The sequence below is a fragment of the Ursus arctos genome, unplaced genomic scaffold (genome assembly GCF_023065955.2).
Source record: "Ursus arctos isolate Adak ecotype North America unplaced genomic scaffold, UrsArc2.0 scaffold_21, whole genome shotgun sequence".
Taxonomy (NCBI): Eukaryota; Metazoa; Chordata; class Mammalia; order Carnivora; family Ursidae; genus Ursus; species Ursus arctos.
The window spans coordinates 1,845,855-1,865,301 of record NW_026622886.1 but is presented as its reverse complement, the minus strand read 5'-3'; the positions used below and the strand labels follow the sequence as shown (position 1 = coordinate 1,865,301).

At 38.2% G+C, this 19,447-nt stretch overlaps 1 protein-coding gene across 2 annotated transcripts in view; it reads right to left on the bottom strand.

Moving 5' to 3' along the window:
* Nucleotides 1-1,229: 1,229 nt before the first annotated feature.
* The window catches only part of SLC25A17 (solute carrier family 25 member 17), a 35,959-nt gene continuing 17,741 nt past the window's right edge, over nt 1,230-19,447 (bottom strand). For both annotated transcript variants that reach the window (XM_026479574.4, XM_044392319.3), the window contains exons 2-9: nt 17,291-17,351; nt 14,791-14,857; nt 13,222-13,373; nt 7,897-8,013; nt 6,655-6,800; nt 6,471-6,566; nt 4,330-4,412; nt 1,230-2,609 (exon numbers count right to left, since the gene is read on the bottom strand). In XM_026479574.4, the coding sequence (XP_026335359.1) occupies nt 2,462-2,609; nt 4,330-4,412; nt 6,471-6,566; nt 6,655-6,800; nt 7,897-8,013; nt 13,222-13,373; nt 14,791-14,857; nt 17,291-17,351 (870 nt within the window). In that variant the 3' untranslated portion in view covers nt 1,230-2,461. The remainder of the gene's footprint in view (nt 2,610-4,329; nt 4,413-6,470; nt 6,567-6,654; nt 6,801-7,896; nt 8,014-13,221; nt 13,374-14,790; nt 14,858-17,290; nt 17,352-19,447) is intronic.

Sequence of the window (19,447 nt, the reverse complement as noted above, 5' to 3'; positions counted from 1 at the left end):
GTTGACATCATTAGCTCTTAAACATCCTCTCAAGTGGATAGTGAGTATTATCTTCACTCATCAGAAAGCTGAAGCATAAGGAGATGACGTAATGTGCTAGTCAGTCGGCGGTCGAGCTGGGAATAAAATCCCAGATTCTAGCTCCCACTGCTTATGTTCTTACTGTCAATCCTACTTCTGCATTTCAAACTTAATTGTAAAATAAACGAGGGTAGAAATATCAGTGTCCACTTCAAAACACATATTAAATACTTACAGAAATTAAATTTTCTACTGCGGTGACACTAATATAACCCCAAAGGCTCTTATCCTCATATTCTAGAGAAACTGTGTGAAGAATCAAAAACAAAAATTTCCATTTCTGCAGTACACACTTCAGCTCCTTAGTTTTCTCAAATAACTTATTATTAATCAAAGGTTTTACAAAACTGGGTGAGTCATTACCGAGCTTCAACTAGTGAGTCTGTAAGCTTCCGTAGGGAGCATAAAACCTCGGTATTAAATTGTTTGCTCATAAAATCAGAAAAAAGAAGCATCAAATAGATTTTCACATCATAAACATCTCATTTAACTATAATTTGACTTGGAAATTATTCTAACATACCAACCTGAGCGTAAAGTTCAATTTCCAAAGTGAACTGCATAACTAAAACAACAAAAGCACACACAGCACACCTTTATGATCATTGTCCTGTATAAAAATCAAAGTAAGTTTTGTGCTTCCCACCCAAGCCGTGCCACAGACACACACAAACCTTAAAGTAAAATAAAAAGTAGTAATGGGGCCAATTCTCCATCTTTAATAGGGGATGAGTGTTCAGTCTAGTTCGCAGATTATTAGTCCCTCCTAATTCTTGCTTTCTAGAACAACACAACCATCTTCCAATTACCAGCAGCCTGATAATCACCTCTTTTGAAATTACCACAGGGACCAGAAAGGAAATAAGAGAAAGAAATTTCCACTCTCAAACTAAACACTGGAGTTCATAGACACTTCATTGTTCCTCTCTCTCACTCCAACTGATTTAGACTTATAAATGAAAAACCTGTCATTTTGTTATAGGGACAAAAACTAAGTCACAGGAACCCAAAGAGCTATTCTCAAATGACCAGAGTTTGCTTTTTGGGCGGCCCAAGAGGCCTAAATTCACCCCTAGCTGCATAATAAGAGTCCAACCACCTTCACATGTGCTATAAAGTGAAAGTAAAGGATGATGTGGGACACTCAGTTTTCTCAGGGATTGTTTATTTAATCCATTAGTCCAACTTTCCTTTGAGAAAAATCTTTGTCTTGGTTTCTGTCATTGAAACCAATCATAGCTTCTTAGAGTCAGGGGCTCTAAGGTCTCTCAGACTTTACTTTGAGTATGAATCACCCGGGGATCTTGTTAAACTGCAGACTATGATTCAGAAGGTCTGGGACCGCGTGCCCAACGAGCTCCCAGGTGATGTCAGTGCTGCTGCTTGATGCATACACTTTAAGTAGGAGGACTATAAGAAATGTTTCCGAGTAGAAATTACCTCTATCAGATGTTTATTCTTGAAAGAGATAGCCTCCGCCAGGACTTTGTAAAGGAGAGAATATTCCAGCGCTGAAATAAGATACCTGCTCCTCCTCCCTGTTCTACGATTTTTACGAGCTGGTTGTAAACCCAACATGGTACCCGAATAAAGGGCAACTTTTTAAAATGTCTTTTGTGTCAACAGTTTATTGGGGCTTGACTTGATAGGGCTTATATGGATGAACATAAAACTTCAACCCTTTTGTAATGAAAAGGCTGATTCAAAATAAATATTTTTAATTATGTCAAATACTAATGAATAAGTGATGTTCACAAATAGTTTATAAGAGAATCATTTGGGATTAATCATTTTAATTTCTCCCACAAAATAAATAGCTCATGTACTAAAGAAGACATCTTTCCTTAAGCAGGAAGAAAAAAGCTCGACAAAAATAAAGTCATGCCTGCGGCACAATCATAATATTTTTAGTGAGGAAAATACCAAGATTAAAACATACAAAAGTATATGAGGAGAATTATATGCTATTAAATGTGTCCCTAGAATCTGGGGGGAGGGTTCAGAGGAAAAGAACAGCTGGTAAATTTAAGAAAGATTTTAACTGGAAAAGATTACACATGAGAGCAATAGTCCATTCCCCTTAAGAAAAACAATAAACGCCCACAAACTTTCATTTTCAGGTTTTCAATAATTTTTTTTTTTGTATGACCATTAGATTAACCTCCCCCACAAAACTCAACCAACAGTCATAAAAATTAAGTTGTAGACAGGTCCAACTGGCCATATTCCATGTTTACCCTTAGACGCTTTTCCAGCCAGTGAGGGTAAAACTCATGGTGCACACAGCAAGAGTAAAAAGAGAATCACTTCCCTTCGCACAGAAGGCACCCCCCATCTTGAGCATCTTTCTGCACTTTTGGAGTGTGGAGTGTGAGGTGTCTCAGTGCTTGTGGGCACTCTTCAGCCCCATAACTGTGAAGGTAGCAGCCGTCAGTTTCTCATAAACCAGGAACATGAGAGCAGCAGTGAGGACTGTCTGCAGCAGTTTGGCTTCAAGGCCTTTGTAGAGTCCCATAATTCCAAAACGCCTAAAAGGAAAGAGGTTTGAAAAAAAATAAAAGGTTTTCTTCATAAAAGTCAACTCCTGCATCAAAGAAGCAGGTTATAGTAGCCACCGCTTATCCCTGGGGGATGATGTTCCAAGACCCTCAGTGGACATCTGAAACTTCTTCGGTACTGAACCACCTATTTTTTTCCTATACATACACACCTATCATAAAGTCTAACTTATAAAACAGGCACAGTAAGAGATTAACAACAATAGCTAATAACAAAACGGAACAACAATATACTGTAATAAAAGTTATGGGAATGTGGTCTCTCCCTCTCTGTCAGTATCTAGGTATTGAGATGCAGTGAGGTGAATGATGCAGATATTGTGACTTGGTGTTAGGTCCTACTGACCTACTGACAATAAGTCAGAAGGAGGATCATGGGCTTCCAGACTGAGGTTGACTGTGGATCCCTGAAACCATGGGAAGGGACACTGCGGGTGAGGAGGGGAATACTGTATTTGTATTTTCTAAATTTTATATAAGTGGAATCATATGGTGTGAATTCTTTTTTGTCTGACTTCTTTCACTTGGCAAAATTATTTTGAAATCCAACCATGTTGTTGTATGTGTTAGTAACTCCTTTCTTATGAGCAGTGTTCCACTATGTAGATAGATAGTAACTAATGTGTCTACTCACCCAACGATGGGACATTTGTGTTGTTTCTGGTTTTTGACTCTTACAAATAAAACTGCTATTAATAACTGTGTACAAATTTTTGCACAGACATATTTCATTTCTCTTGGGTATACAACTTGAGAGGAAAGGCTAGGTCCTATGGTAGTTGTATGTTTAACTTTTGAAGAAAATACCAAACTTTCCAAAATGGTCAGACCATTTTATTTTCCCACCAGCAGCACAGGAAGGTTCTGGTTGCTCCACATTCTTGCTAATACTTGGTATGGTGAGCATTTAGTTTTAACTTTATACCAATTCTTTTTTTTTTTTATATATACCAATTCTTTATCTTTGATTTTTTTTAATCCCAAGCATATTCTGTTTTTGTAATAAATCTATTTACTTTCAAAATATCTTAAAACTAGGAACAGTAATAAAGTTATAGCAGCTTTTGCTTCAAAGGAGGCCCCTGACTTAAATTTGACACCTCTGAGATTCTCTAAATGGAATGATACAGGGAAATGATGAAAGTACCTGCCCTCATAGGGCCATAGTCAGGATTAAATGAGATTACCTGTTCGAAGTACGGAGCTCAGTGTCTGCCACAAAGCAAACACTCAGAAATGTTAGCTACTCGTACCATCATCAGCACTGCTGTCATCATTACAATAATTACTGTTACTCTTCCTACGCCCCTCTCCCTTTCTCACTATGACTACTGCTCTATATCTGTTTATGTCAATCTATGAGAGAGGTCACAGGATATGCCAGTGACAGCAGCACTACCAAGGCAGAACAGTCTCTACATTAGATGATAGGAGGCTTCCTTCTCTAAAGGAGTTCCGTATATTTCTAAGTTACAAAGAATAAAGACCTGAAGTTTTTCCATAACTTCCCCAAATGCTGCCATATTGCACTAAGCCCCTAAAATGAGAAATGTCTGAACACAGCATGCAAGGAGAGGTTTCTAGGCTGCCACTGCCAAGGGAGTAGTGCAAGTTAAGTAGATCCAGCCATTCCCTGGCAGAGATGGCTGCTGAAAGACAGGACAGAATGTGAAACATCTACAAAGCTCACTTTACTCGTTGGTGAAGAAGATAGAGAACATTCCGAAGACTCCCCAGTGTTCTGTTTTCTGGGTTTAGTCTGTGACGTCCAAACTGGGAAAGAAGAAAAACAGATCAATTTCTACCTGCGGAGGAAATTATGTTGGAGTAATGTCTTACAGTATACAGTAATAAAAATATCCGAGTATGTAGATTGCATGAATCTTCTCTTTTTTCAGTGAAGTAAGTGAAAATAAGAAATATTTTTCGAGGCACCTGGGTGGCTCAGTCAGTTGGGTGTTCGACTCTTGGTTTTGGCTCAGGTCATGGGATCGAGCTCCACGTCAGGCTCTGTGCTCAGCACAGAGTCTGCTTCAGATTCTCTCTCCTTGTCCCTCCCCCTCTGCCGTTCCCTCTGCTCTCTCTCTCAAATAAATTAAATAAATACATACATAAGAAATATTTTTCAATGCAGCGAGCATGAGAATTTTTACTTTAGAGAATTATGGGGGAAATACTACCCCAAAAGAAAACAAACATGCCCACAATTAAGATTTAGATACTGATGGTATGGCTTACCCTCCAGTCCTTTAGAAAGTTGTGATAAACACTAATCAATTAGAAACACTGCAGTCTAAGCTCTTCACATTATATATTTACATTATAAAAGTATCAAAAAACATTTATTTAGATGCTACTAAATTCCCTTATATTAAGGACCAATGTAAAAATAGCACATCAGTAGAAAGACTTTTTTTTTTTTTTTTTAAAGATTTTATTTATTTATTTAACAGAGATAGAGACAGCCAGCGAGAGAGGGAACACAAGCAGGGGGAGTGGGAGAGGAAGAAGCAGGCTCATAGTGGAGGAGCCTGATGTGGGGCTCGAACCCAGAACGCTGGGATCACGCCCTGAGCCAAAGGCAGACGCTTAACCGCTGTGCCACCCAGGCGCCCCCAGTAGAAAGACTTTTAACAAAAGGTAATAAATATTTTGAACTGAAATATTTTCACCATCACCACCATTTTATCTATCAATAAATACTTTGAATTTTTTTCTCCAAAATAGATCATGAATCTGTCCATGTCTTATCTCTCCTCTCCATGGCTACCACCTTAGTGTAGGCCACAATCACCTCTCACCTGTACCATGGAAATGGCCTCCTACCTGATTGCCCTCCCACCCTTATCTCTTAGCCCTAAAACCAATTCACCACACAATAGCTACGGGAATCTTCTCGAATTGTAAATCAGATCACATTGCTTCCTAGTTTAAAGCGTTTCAAAGGCTTCCCACTCAGGTTGAGAATAAAATCTACAGTCTTCACCTATAGCCTTCACTGCTACTTTTCCAATCTCATCCTGAGCCACTCTCTAGCCAGAGTGGCCTCTGATCAGTTCTCAGTTATCACCAAGCTCTTAGCACATCATGTTCCCTCTACCTAGAATGTTCTTTGACGGTTGGGTCCTTATCTTCCTTTAAGTCTTGATTTTATATACGCCTCCTCGGAGAAGCCCAATCCTTAATCACCCTGTCTAAGAAGATCCACACCATGGCCCTCTCTACCAAATCACAGAACACAGCTCACCTCCTTAATAGCTCTTTTCTCAACTTACAATTACCTCTTTATTTTATTTACCTGTTCATTCTTTCCTCTGTTACCTCCATGAAGACAGGGATTATGATTTTTACTCACCATGTGTACCCAGCTCCTCACAGAGTGGGTGCTTAACAAATATTTTGATGAATAAATAACTGAATGAAAAAAAAAAAAAACCCGGAAATTTAAAAGTACTTCAGAACAACTAAATCAATTTCTCCTGAACGAACTAAACAAATCAACTTCTGGATTTTGTATGGTTAACCTAAGCAAGTCAACTTAAATGAGAAGGAAACAAGCTTACACATTCCTGAAGTCATTAAAGGACATCCTTCCACATTTGGGTTTTCTGAGACACTATGTTGCCTAAGAAATCACAAATGTAAACTTTGTTCCAAACCAAATAGGAAACCAACTGACAGCCAGCCTGGTAAGCAATTATCAAACAAATGGAAAAATAGTATAGCCTACCAACTGACTACATTATTGCTTTATTAACATTGCCTTAAACAGAGAAACCATGTACTTTAGAATGTTGTGTGACCAGATGCAGGAAGAACCCCATCACTCACCCTCAGAATTGACTGTATTGTCTGCATGGGATAGGTGACGGTGGTCGCAATCGCTTTGGATATTGCACCAATGATGAACACATCCAAAGAAGAAAGCTGGAAAGCAAAGAAAGACCAAACCACATCAACCCAAATAAGAGACTGTCAGAGATTATTATTTGCTGCTTTCAAAATCAGGGATTACCTTCACTCGTTTCTTTAGAAGTTGCCGTTTTAAACCTTCATAGAACATGAACTGGATGGCAGGATTGAAGACCAACAGCAACGAAGGAAATGTGCCATTCCATAAAGCCAAGATTCCTTCATCTCGAATGATCTGGTGAAAAGCATCTAAGCAAGAAATCGAGGACTTTTGATTACAATCCCCTAACTGGAGAACACAATGTGAATTTTGTTCAAATGTACCCAGAACACAAATCATACTGGTTCTATTCAAATCTCCTTCTTGCAGGGCACCTGGGTGGCACAGCAGTTAAGCATCTGCCTTTGCCTCAGGGCGTGATCCCGGCGTTATGGGATCAAGCCCCACATCAGGCTCCTCCGCTATGAGCCTGCTTCTTCCTCTCCCACTCCCCCTGCTTGTGTTCCCTCTCTCGCTGGCTGTCTCTATCTCTGTCAAATAAATAAATAAAATCTTTAAAAAAAAAAAATCTCCTTCTTGCAATGACGGTTTGGGGCAAGTTCATCAGTTAACTACTTTTTGATAATCATCAGACCCTGACAGTCACATTTTTGAAAGACCAACTTAAATCACAGGCAACTCTTCCTGACAATCTGGCATTAGAACATCAGGTTTTCCTAAGTAACCACCACCACCACGACTGAGAACTCTGTCTTACAGAGAATTGTGAACTTATAGCCCATGTGTTTCACAGCAAAGTCCAGGACAACAACAGATAGTACCCAGGGACCCATTATTTAGGATGTGACTTATAAGAAAACCACTATTCTTATTACAAAGATGGACACATGGGAAAGGAGTACCAGGTAACGTAGTATTATTAAGCTCAAAGTCATCATATTAATGATAACCTTATCCAAAGACAACAATAAAAGAAACAGTGTAGATTATTCTTTAGAAAGACTGACCTCCTCCCACCAACACTCCACGGGAACCGCATACTTCTCTACCTCCCAACATTGGGTTTGGTCAAGAGGATGTCAGCAAATGAGATGCGAACAGGGGCTTTTACAAGACGTGTCCTCTTGTGCTTTTGCCATCACCAAGAGAAGAATATGTGTAGCCTGATCCCAGCCTAGATGAGTCAAATCCTTGTCAATCCACAGACACGTGAGCTAAACAAATGTCTACCGTTAGATGTGGAGATTTGAGGCTGCCTGATATGCAGCATTATCATGGCAATAAATTCCAGACACAGAGAGAAAATAAGCTCCTTAAATAGGAACTCACCCAATAAACACTTACCAATAATACCTTTGTAGTTGGTTGGTACAATGTCTTCATTCCTAAATTTTGCCCCTTGCAGCTTCAGTCTGGTGTTTACCACCCAGAGTGGAGTTGTTAGCAACACATTCACCACTCCTTTAAAAAGAAAGAGGAGACAAAGGGAAAGCAAAATGTAACCTTGCAAGCTTTGCTGTCTTATGTTAAAGCTATGTACCAATGTTTCATTTATACTTCTGCCACTGACCTACTGGGAGACCTGAGGTAAGGTGTCTCTCTGTGACAGGGTACAACACAAGCCACCACTGTTAGAAGCAATTAAGAAGCCTTGCTGATAGCAAAATGGCTGCCAGCAGTACCTTTCCACATTTGTATAACAGGAAATGATCTATTTGTCAATTGATATAGCATCCAAAGTAGCCATTCTGATCTAGTTCTAAGTACATTTTTAAAATAACAGTTTTAATAAGGTTTACTGATCACATGCTAAGTCCACGACAATATCCAATGAAACACAATCTGCAACTCTCACGTAAGGAGCTGACATGGTTGTAAGTGAGTATGGATTTGGTGCAATGGGTGACAGATGGAAGAAAGTGGTGACATTTGAAAGAGCTTCACCAGGGACTAGAGGATCAAGAGTTCCTCATCGCTTAGGGAATTAGGATAGGCAGGCAGCAAGCAGTAGTTATGAACCATCACAAAACACCTGAAACAGCTTCGCAAGCATCACGATCCTTACAAGCTTAAGGATGGGGATGTTGGCCCCCCAATGTTGCCTCAGAGTGGAACAATACAATGAGCCAGGTGCTTCTTTTTTGAAAACACATGATCCCAAGTTAACACCATCTTGAGATATTAAAATATTCCTCATCAGTCCTGGAATGATTAAAAAAAAAACACCAGATAGAGTTGTAATAAAGTGCCTGACACACAGTATACATGCTATAAGTATTTTTTAAATATTGAACAAATGAACCAATGAAAAAACTCAGCAAACAACCACACATCAAGCTATCTAGCTCTAGCCAGGCTCTGAGTAACCAAGAGGCATAATCCTAAGGAAGAGAAATCTTTTACTAAACGTCATTTAAATACAACAGGAGAAAGAATGTTTTGATTTAAGGAATCTCAAAACGCATCATTCGGAAAACACAAATCCAACCAAAGACAAGCTCGATGAAACAGCCAAGAGATTAAAATCCTATTTTTTCATCTGTTGTATATAGTTGCTAAAGTAAGATAATTTGTTACCTCTTTCTTAGAACACTTTTCTCAAAATAAAAAACATTATCAAAAAATTTTATGAGCTGTATTTATTATATTTTTCAAGAGTCACATAACACACCAAGGAGTCATCTTTAGTTATGACTCACTATATTCATGCATTGTCATTTAAGGCATTGATCATAATCTGGAAAAGCCTTACCTAGAGATTCTTGCTAGTCTCATTTTTAAAAAGTGCCAGTGCTCCAGAGGTCAAGATAGAAGAATATCAATACATGCCCACTCGCCCAGACTTTAAAATGTGTTCCTATTGAATGTAATGCACACATCACTTGACAGAAAAATCAACACCAAGAAAAATCAGACAGAAAGTACTACTGAGCAGTCTATTGCATTTTTTTTTTTCAGATGAGGACAGGAGAGCTCAGAAACAGAGATCACAGGCTTCTGTAGATAACGTAGACAGGCAAAGTGTACACACCTTTCCAAACAAATAAAACGTGTTGTCTATTAAACAAACTCTTTAGAAATCAAAATTCCTTTCATGCTCTATTCAAGAGGTAAGTACCCACAAAACACTTCAGAGGCAATGCAGCCTAGATTTAAGATTTAACCATCATTTAAAATTCTGCTTTCATATATATCTCTGTTTCAAACTGAAAGAGTGAGAGGATTCTAAGGACAATCTCAAGTACAAAACTGTACTATATCATTTAAAGAAGAGAATATAAAATCCTTGGGAAAACATTTGTATTCTGAAGCTTTTTATCTGAAAAGTTCAAGTACTTTGTTCATCCTCTAAGCCAAATAGATGGAGAGGTATTTTTTAACCACTATAATTTTATGAGTTCTGGGAACAGACACTCAAAATATTTGGGGATCCAAAACTTTACTGAAAACTTGGAACCTATATAATGAAGCAAAGGACATCATTTCACGGAAGAAAAACAAGCCACAGTCATGATGAGGGATTCCAACTTTACTAACATATGATGGATATGGCTGAAGGATAAAGAAAGTTGTCTGCTTATTTATAAGCCCATGTAGAAAGTTTTTTCAATTCTAAGCTGTGGCTGTTACTTCACCTCTAAGATGGGAAAACTAATACTTTACCTACTTAATGACAAGAAATTGTTTTTCTTTCAATTCGAATGATCCCATTTTCATAAAAAATCACTTATAAGAAAACAGAATCAAAATTAAGAGATGAACAGTAATTGAACACGTGCACGGAAATTATTCACTGATTCAAGGAATAATTGGGACACAGCTGTTTACTTCTGAAATCTTGAAAACAAAATAGTTTTATTAGCAGTGAGACTATTAAGGAGAGAAAACAAAAAAGAAGTATGCTAATCGTGTATGCACTTCCGGGAAATAAGTGCAATGACCACTGATACAAGAAAAAGGCAGATCGAGGTCATAAACTAACCACTTGGCTCCCTATAAAGGAATGCAACTTGATACACAACAGGAACAAACATGCCTTACCAGATTTAAGACTGGAGGTCAAGAAAGGAATATGAACTGTCAACAATAACACCACTGGCATTCAAAAACAGTTACTGGTAAAAATCCCAATTTCATAAAAATGTCAAGTATCTTCTTCATTTAAATTTTCTGTGAGATTCTGTTTCCAAATCCCTCCCTAAGGTATTAAGCTATATGAGCTTTTTTCCTATGAAAATACAATAAGTAATAAATTTCTAAGTCTCAAGCAGAACTTGAATAACAATTATACTGTTCCTAGTTCTCCTTGGAGAAAATGAAACTCATTTCTACGTGATTTTAACATATGACAAGGCTCACAGCAGGAAAAGAAAAAGTGGTTCTAATTCTAAGAATGCACAGGTATTAAGATATGAAAACATGTTATGAGGAGAAATTTAAAACTCACAAAAGTAATTTCCAAAGAATTTCTTACTTTCAGAAAAAAGAGAGAATCTATAATCAGAGAATCTCAGATTCTCAATCTCAGATTCTCAAATAAAATACATTTTGCCAAGGGTCTCTCAACTGTGATATAACTGACATTTTGACTGTGGGCCGGATAATCCTTCCTTTGGGGCAGCAGGTGGGGTATCAGACAGACACAGTAGCTAGATCAGAAAGACAACAGTAGCTGTAGAATGATGCAGTCATTAAATGGCTTGGCATATTCAAGGAATCACAGTATTCCAAGAGAGGATGGGAACAGTAGAGATCAAGCTAGAGGTAAGCAGTATCACAGCAGATCTTGTACGTTGGGCTCTTATCCTGTATATGGTGGGGGCCTTTTATGCTATGGGTACCATGACTTTATCCTATATGCAATTGGGAGACATCAAAGGGTTTGAAGCTGGGAATAACATTATTAGATTTGGCTTTCAGAACAGCAGTTCCTCACCATCTCTCCGAGAAGACCTATAACAGATGAGGCTCACAACTGACACAGACCCATTGCACCTTTCTTTCACATACTCAAGAAAACACTAAAAATATAAGTGAATGAGAATGCTACATCTTTTCTCAAACCTGCTTATGTCAGTTGAATCTGACAATAACAATGGTAGGCAAAACTTTATAGGTATGGGGTATGTACAAGAAAAGACACAAAATTCCCATCAGTGAACCAATATGCCTTGGCCATGTATTTAAAAAAAAAAGTATATATTTATACATCTTAAATTAAAATAAAATACAAGGTAAGTAGGCTATTTATGATACTCCCAATGTCAACTGACTTTTAAAAACTAACTGTCCTGGGGCGCCTGGGTGGCACAGCGGTTAAGCGTCTGCCTTCGGCTCAGGGCGTGATCCCGGCGTTATGGGATCGAGCCCCACATCAGGCTCCTCCGCTATGAGCCTGCTTCTTCCTCTCCCACTCCCCCTGCTTGTGTTCCCTCTCTCGCTGGCTGTCTCTCTCTCTGTCAAATAAATAAATAAAATCTTCAAAAAAAAATTTTTTTTTGAGCAACAAAGAACATAACAGAGTAAAAGGCAACATATTTGCAAATCATACATCTCTTAAGGGGCTAATATCCAGAACATATAAAAAATACCTATGGCTCAACAACAAAATATCAAATAACTCAATTAAAAAATGGGCAAAGGACTTGAACAGACGCTTCTCCAAAGATGATATACAATCGGCCAATACCATATGAAAAGATGCTCAACGTCACTACTCATCAGAGAAATGCAAATCAAACCACAATGAAATATCACCTCACACCATCGTTGGGATGGCTATTATCAAAGCAAACACCCAGAAAGTAACAAGAACTGATAAGGATGTGGAGAATTAAAAACCCCTGCTGGTGGGATTATAAAATGGCATAACTGCTGTGGAAAATAGTACGGTGGCTCCTCACGAAATAAAAAACAAACAAACAACAAACAAACAAACAAAACAACACAAAAAAACCCCTAACATATGATCCTGCAATCTCACTTCTAGGAATATAGCCAAACGAACTGAAAGCAGGGACTTGAAGAGCTATATTTGCATAACTCAAGTTCATAATAGCAACTATTCCCAGTATCCAAGAGTTAGAAACAACCTAAATGTCCATCAACAGATGAACAGATAAACAAAATGTGGTATATACATACAAGTAAATATTATTTAGCCTTAAAAAAAAAAAAAGAAACCCTATTACATCCTACAACATAAATGAACCTTGAGGACATCATGCTGAATGAAATGAGCCAGTCACAAAAAGACAAATGCTGTATGATTCCAGTTATATAAGGCATCTAAAGTAGTAGTAGTAGATTTATAGAAACAGAAAGAATGGGGTCAGAGAAGGGAATAAGGGGGAGTTGTTGTCTAACGGTTACAGAGTTTCACATCTGTAAGATGAAAATGTTCCGGAGATCTGTTTCACAATAATGTAAATAAACTTACTATTGAAGTATACACTTAAAAATTGTTTAAATGATAAATTATATGTTGTATGTTTTTACCAAACACACACACACACACACACACACACACACACACACAGAACCAAGTCAGGAAATTAATTATATTCTTTGTAGCATTACTTTGTGCTAAAATAACCTCTTAGAAAATATATGAACCACAAGATAATATATTAAAATATAAAAAAGTTTATACTTAGAAAACTTTGTTACCTGCAACAAATCCAACTACTAGATCTTTTCCAGTAGTAGAACGTTGACCTTTGACCCAGATTGCTTTGAGACTATTAAAAGTGTAAAAATAGACAAAATTGGAGCAGCAGAGACTGGAGATAACTGGAAACCACCCTCGATATGGTGCCAGGCTAGAGGAAAAACACAATAAGCAATGTAAAGATGCTGGACAAAAGCCAGTGGAAATGGGCAAAGTCCTAGGAAGGGCTGATGATCATCGTTCACAGATTCTCAAAGTTCACTCCTACACTATGACATACTCCAAACTGTACATACATCTCACATTCTGAAGGATGTCAAAACCAAGAAATCTTTTCTACAATTAATGATGCCAAAGAAACAATACTTTCAATGACTGATTTTAATGGTTTCCTACCCTTGATTTCCTTTAGTAAATCACTATGTAAAATTAGAGACAATTTCTTCATGGCTGTAAGTTAATATGCATCATTCACATTTTATTACAGGGTAACAACATTTAAAAATGAAGTAAATATAGACATAGTAAGTGTTAAAAAAAAAAAAGAAGAAGAAGTGATAGGGGCATGCTATTAGGGCACAGGAACCAGGCTGAAGGGGCTCCCACCCCAGACAGTTTCAACACGAAAATAATATAGTATAGTAATCCATTGTAAACCACTGAAAAACCAGGAATTTCTGAGTCTAGATTGATACTAAATAAAGTTTCTCTTCATAGGCTCCTGATAGATGCAAGAGAAGAAAAATTATTCAGCGGCTAACCTGAATCTGAGAAATCATAATTAACCAATGAAGGGCAGAAGGACAATATGTGACCCAGATGTGATATCCTAAGGACACAATATCACCTATGCATTATTCTGGTCAAGAACGCATAGCCTCAGTCAAATCATAAAGAAACTTGAGGCAAACTTAAAATGAGAAACATTTTATTTTAAAAAAAGGGGGGGAGGGGAAGTATATTCTTTTAAAATGTCAACATCACGGGGTAAAAGGCTTTGATGTATGGTGTGTAACTTATTCTTAAATAATTGTACAAAAAGTTTGTGTGGCATGTGTGTAATAAAGACAGAAGGGGGAGGGAGACAGAAAGTGGGGAGAGAACATAAGCACAACTGGGAAAATAAATGGGAAAAAAGTATTAATAGGTGGACCTGGGTAAAGGTAAATATCAGTAAAATATACTGATATTCTCTGTACTATTTTTAGTTTTGTAACTTTTTGTGAACTTGAAATTATTTCCAAATAAAAAGTTAAAAAAAAAAGAAGTACATAATCTGAATGCATCTGACAGGAATGAACTAAACAACTTCTTCGGTTCACTGTAAAAAACCAATAAAACATAAAACAAAGCACTGGTTTCATGGAAGACTCTATGACTAAGAATCAAAATGGCCCACTACAAAACTTTAAGGGGATGAAAACAATTATGTACTTACAAATCGGGCAATGAGATTCACAACTACTGCAAGGCTACAAGAATAGAAAGAAAGTGAGTGCCGGGGTGCTAGAGGCCCAGCAATCTAAGGGGCCGCTTTGTCTAACAAAGATGGGCAAGGTGGTACTCACAGGCCTTCTTCCTTAATGATCTCCAGGAGCACCATGTGTGTAGTTTTGGACTTTCTTTTCTCATCAACTGTAATATAAAAGAATATATGTTTAAACTAAATGCTTTGAGAATTATTATCTTCAGCATCAACAAGTTTCACTGAAATGCCATTTACCTCACCGAAGCAATCTCCCTCCCTATTCTTTGAGCTCCATAACTTGCCTCAGCACTCACCAATCCTCCTTGTTCCTGTGTGCTAAATTCTCAACTGTGGATTCCTTGGGTTTCATCTGTTATTCATAAACCGTAAAGCATTTTAACTCAACACCTAATTCCCAAAGCAAAAGATATGACAGGAATCTTACATTTCATAAGGCTTTCTTCTTTTGGGTTTTTTTTTTTTTCAGAGTTACATATCCTCATTTTTATCTTAACATCTTACAAAGTAAAGAGGAAATGAATTACCCATCTCTCTGTTAGCGGAGAGGCCAGGCACAAAAGCTGTGAAGGACACATGTAGTTGACAGCACAGCCAGGATTAAAACTCAAGTTTTCAAAGTTTTAGGCTTGTGCTCTATTTCCTAATCTAAAAAATAAAAAGGATGAGAACGGGGTGCCTGGCTGGCTCACTTGGTAGAACATGTGACTCTTGATCTCAGGGTCGTGAGTTCAAGCCCCACCATGGGCCTAGAACTTACTTAAACTAAAAAAAGGATGAGAACTCTGCTTTTCTTGGCATTCTCACTGAAAATCACAAAACCTCAATTAACTTCACATTTCCTACATTTGGAGGATATTTTGAAAACATAAAAATGTAATTTCCTAAGAATTAAAATTGATACCTATATGGTTTGTGGGATGGTGAATAGGAAACTCCCAGAAGGCAATCTGGCCATAGCTATCAAATTTACAAACAGGTTTACCCTTTGATCCAGCAATCTCACTTCTGGAAATTTGTCCCATAGAACTTAACAGAAACAAAGCAGCATATGAACAAGTCTATTCTACAAAAGAGAAGAGAGGTGCCTGGGTGGCTCCGTCAGTTGGGCATCCAGCTCTTGGGTTCGGCTTGGGTTGTGATCTTGGGGTGGTGGGATCGGGCCCTGCATGGGGCTTCACGCTCAGTGCGGAGTCTGCATGTCCATTTCCCTTTGCTCCTCCCCCTGATGACACTCTCTGTCTCTCTCTCAAATAAATAAAATCTTTAAAGAAAAAAGAGAGAGAAGAAAGCATCCGAGAACCTACAACAGAGGAAGGGGAAACAGGTTGTGGTGCATCTACGCTATGGAACCACTCTATAGCTAGAAGGATCAAGAAGCTTCCAAAGTACCGATTTGGAAGGCATCCAAAAGATGCTGTTAAGTGAAAAATGAAAGGTACAGAACAGTGTGACAAATATGCTTTTTGTGGAAGGATGGGGAAAAACTTCTATATTCTTATTTGCTTGTTATTCCATAATGAAACTCTGCAAGACTATTTAAGAGACTAATAAAGACATTATCTGCAGGGGACAGAAAAGGGGAAAGGGGGCAGATCAGAGTGAGATTTTCCACTGCACTGTGCATCGTTTTATATATTTTGGGTTTTGAGTCATATGAAAAAACTTATCACAAAACTCTAAAATTAATTTATAATAATAGCCATGAAGGGTTTTAACACAGGAATTGGTTTATTCAAAACTAATCTTATTCTTATCTCTTCAAATAAGTTCCGGCACAGGTTTATAATTTCAAGTTGAAAAGTACTGGGGAAAAAACAAGCAGGAATTATAGAGAATTGCCTAGTCCTATAATACAAAAGAGGCAAACTAGGACTACCTGCCCGATTTAGCAGTGACAGTGGGTGTTTGGCTCCACCATGTCTCCTATTCTTTGTTCTCTTTTGAGAAGATCTACCCCCAGCAAAAACTCTCCACACTGTGTCTTAAAAAAGCCATATTGTGCGGTCACTTGGCTGGCTCAGTTGGTAGAGCATTCAACCCTTGATCTCGGGGTTGTAAATTCGAGCCCCATGTTGTACATAGAGATTACTTAAAAAAAAAAATTGGGGCACCTGAGTGGCTCAGTTGGTTAAGTGTCTGCCTTGGGCTGGGGTTGTGATCCAGGGTCCTCAGATCGGCCCTGCATGGGGCTCCCTGACCAGTGTGGAGTCTGCTTCTTCCTCTCCCTCTGCCTCTCCCCTCTGCTATGCTTGATCTTTCTCTGTCAAATAAATAAATAAAATCTTTTTTAAAAAGTCATTTTGTTTATTAGAAAGAATCGTAATGATTCAAAATTATTAATGCAATCCCACTCAGGTTCTCTCAGATTAGAGAGCAGCTGAGACTATGACTCATCCATGAATGCTCCTCTATTAATTAGGAAACAGCAGTGATGACCAGTATTTAAAGGCAGCGGAAATGGACAAGGATAGATCGCTAACAAAACAGATATCCTTATGTTAACTCAGAATTTATGAGAAAAATATGTTTGCTTCCTGACACCAAATGAAAAGAATATGATGCCTGCAAAAGATACTCACCTTGAAGTCGGAGTCGAGCTGTATCCAAGGGAAAAAATACTGTCATTGCTGTCACGCTTCCCTGGAAAGTTTGAAAAGCCTTTAGCAATTACAGTTTCACAAAAACAAAAGGCCACAACTTTTAAGTGAATAAAAGTTCATTATTAACAAGGGGTCAAATCAGATTTTCAGTGAGCAGACATATACAATATTGGGATTATTATTGCTCAAGTTCTATAGTTATGTACTTAGAAGTATTTGATTTTCCAGAAGAAATCTTTTTCTCTCTCATAATGAAAAAGAAAATGAAGTAGGTCCCTGGAGAGGACAAAATTAGGGGTTTGCAACCCAGGACACATGTAAAAGATTGCAGATAAGTGGATTTTTAACCTTCTATAGGTCAGTTGCTGCTCCTATGCTCTCTCTGATAACCCCACAAACCAAAATACCCAGTAATCAAACAGATACATACTTCTATTCTCTTTGCTTAACTAATGTTTTTACCACAAAGATGTGTAAAAATCCTATTGTTCTTTAAAATAGTTTTGTTTGCTTGTGTTTTAAGTAAAATAGGGACAATCTTGGCTCAATATTCTATAAATTTATCCAGGGTAATGCAATGACAAAAGTATCAGGGACAGAAGCCAACACCATTCTTTCCATTCATAAAATCCTATGACAGATAGAGGCGCCTGGGTGGCTCAGTCGGTTAAGCATCTGCCTTTGGCTCAGGTCACGATCCCAGGGTCCTGGGATGGAGCCCCGCATTGAGGGGCTGGGGGAGGTCCCTGCTCAGTGGGGACCCTGCTTCTCCCGCTCCCTCTGCCCCCACCTCAAACAAACAAACAAACAAACAAACAAACAAACTCTTTTTTAAAAATCCTATGACAGATAAAAACCACTTGCATCAAGTTTGGGATGAAATCTTTAGGTGGGTTTATGGTTCTCAACCCAGATGGAGGCCCACTGGTGTATATTCTCAGGCATAAGTTCAAGTTTTAGGCTACTGATCTAATAATGGTTACATAAAATATTTTAATCGTGATAACAACTGGGAATTAGGTCAATCTTACAGATAAGAAACATTTGCCAGGTCTCATTATCTATTTAAGTAGGTCAGCCTGCTTGACAAGGGAGAATACTGTATTGTCCTATTAGTATTCTTCAAAACTCAGATTGAATGTTACCACCCCCTGCCCATCGGGGTATATTCCTCTATGTTGTTCGTTCCTCTGTGTTCCCACAGCACTTGCTTATGTCTCTTCTACCAGACTGTAAGAATATTTACTCATCTCTTTGTACGATATAGATTCTTAATGAAATGTTTACTCAAGTTACCCTTTCAGTTATTTCTGCTTTGTTGATGACTCCAACATAAATGTTCTTTTCTAATAAGGACTAGATAATATTTGATGTCTCAAGAAACATTGGACCCACAAAGTCTTACAGTTTACAGATCTATGCTTCCATCATCCTTGCTCACGCTACAGGCAATTTCCAAGAAAAATGGGGACTGAAAAGCTGGAGAATGCTTGTTGGATTATGAAGGCTGTGGCATTTTTTCCCCATCACATGGTACTATATGTCCATGCACGGTATTGCATAAACAGGGCATCTCCAGGCAGAAAAGTCCTGTCTGCAAACTACTTTTTCAAACAACTGGGCCATTTCCATCCCTCTTCCTTGCCAGCTTTAAACATATACCCAAAGTTTCCTAGGTTAGAAAAACCTGCCTATCTACCTTGATATCTTCCAGTGAAGTATAATTGTATGCCAGGATAAAAAGAACAGTCGGTACAAAGAGTTCAATGCTAGTCCTCCTCAAGGACTAGCATAAAATCAGTAAAACTTTTTAAAATTTATTAGTACTGGAAAGACTAGATCAAGATGGTGAACTCAAAACCCAGCATTGCCTCCTCCCCATTCCAATTACAGAAAAAGGTTTATGTGTAAAAGTATTGTGTAGGGGCACCTGGGTGGCTCAGTTGGTTAAGCGCCTGACTCCTGGTTTGGGCTCAGGTAAGACAGGTTTCTCCACACTCAGGGTAGAGTCTCCTTGATTCTTTCCCCTTCTTGCTCCCTCCCCATCCACTCCTCTCCCTCCTCATGTTCTTGTTCTCTCTCTAAAATAAATAAATAAAAATTTAAGGGTGAAATGAGGGTTTCCATTTCCAGCAA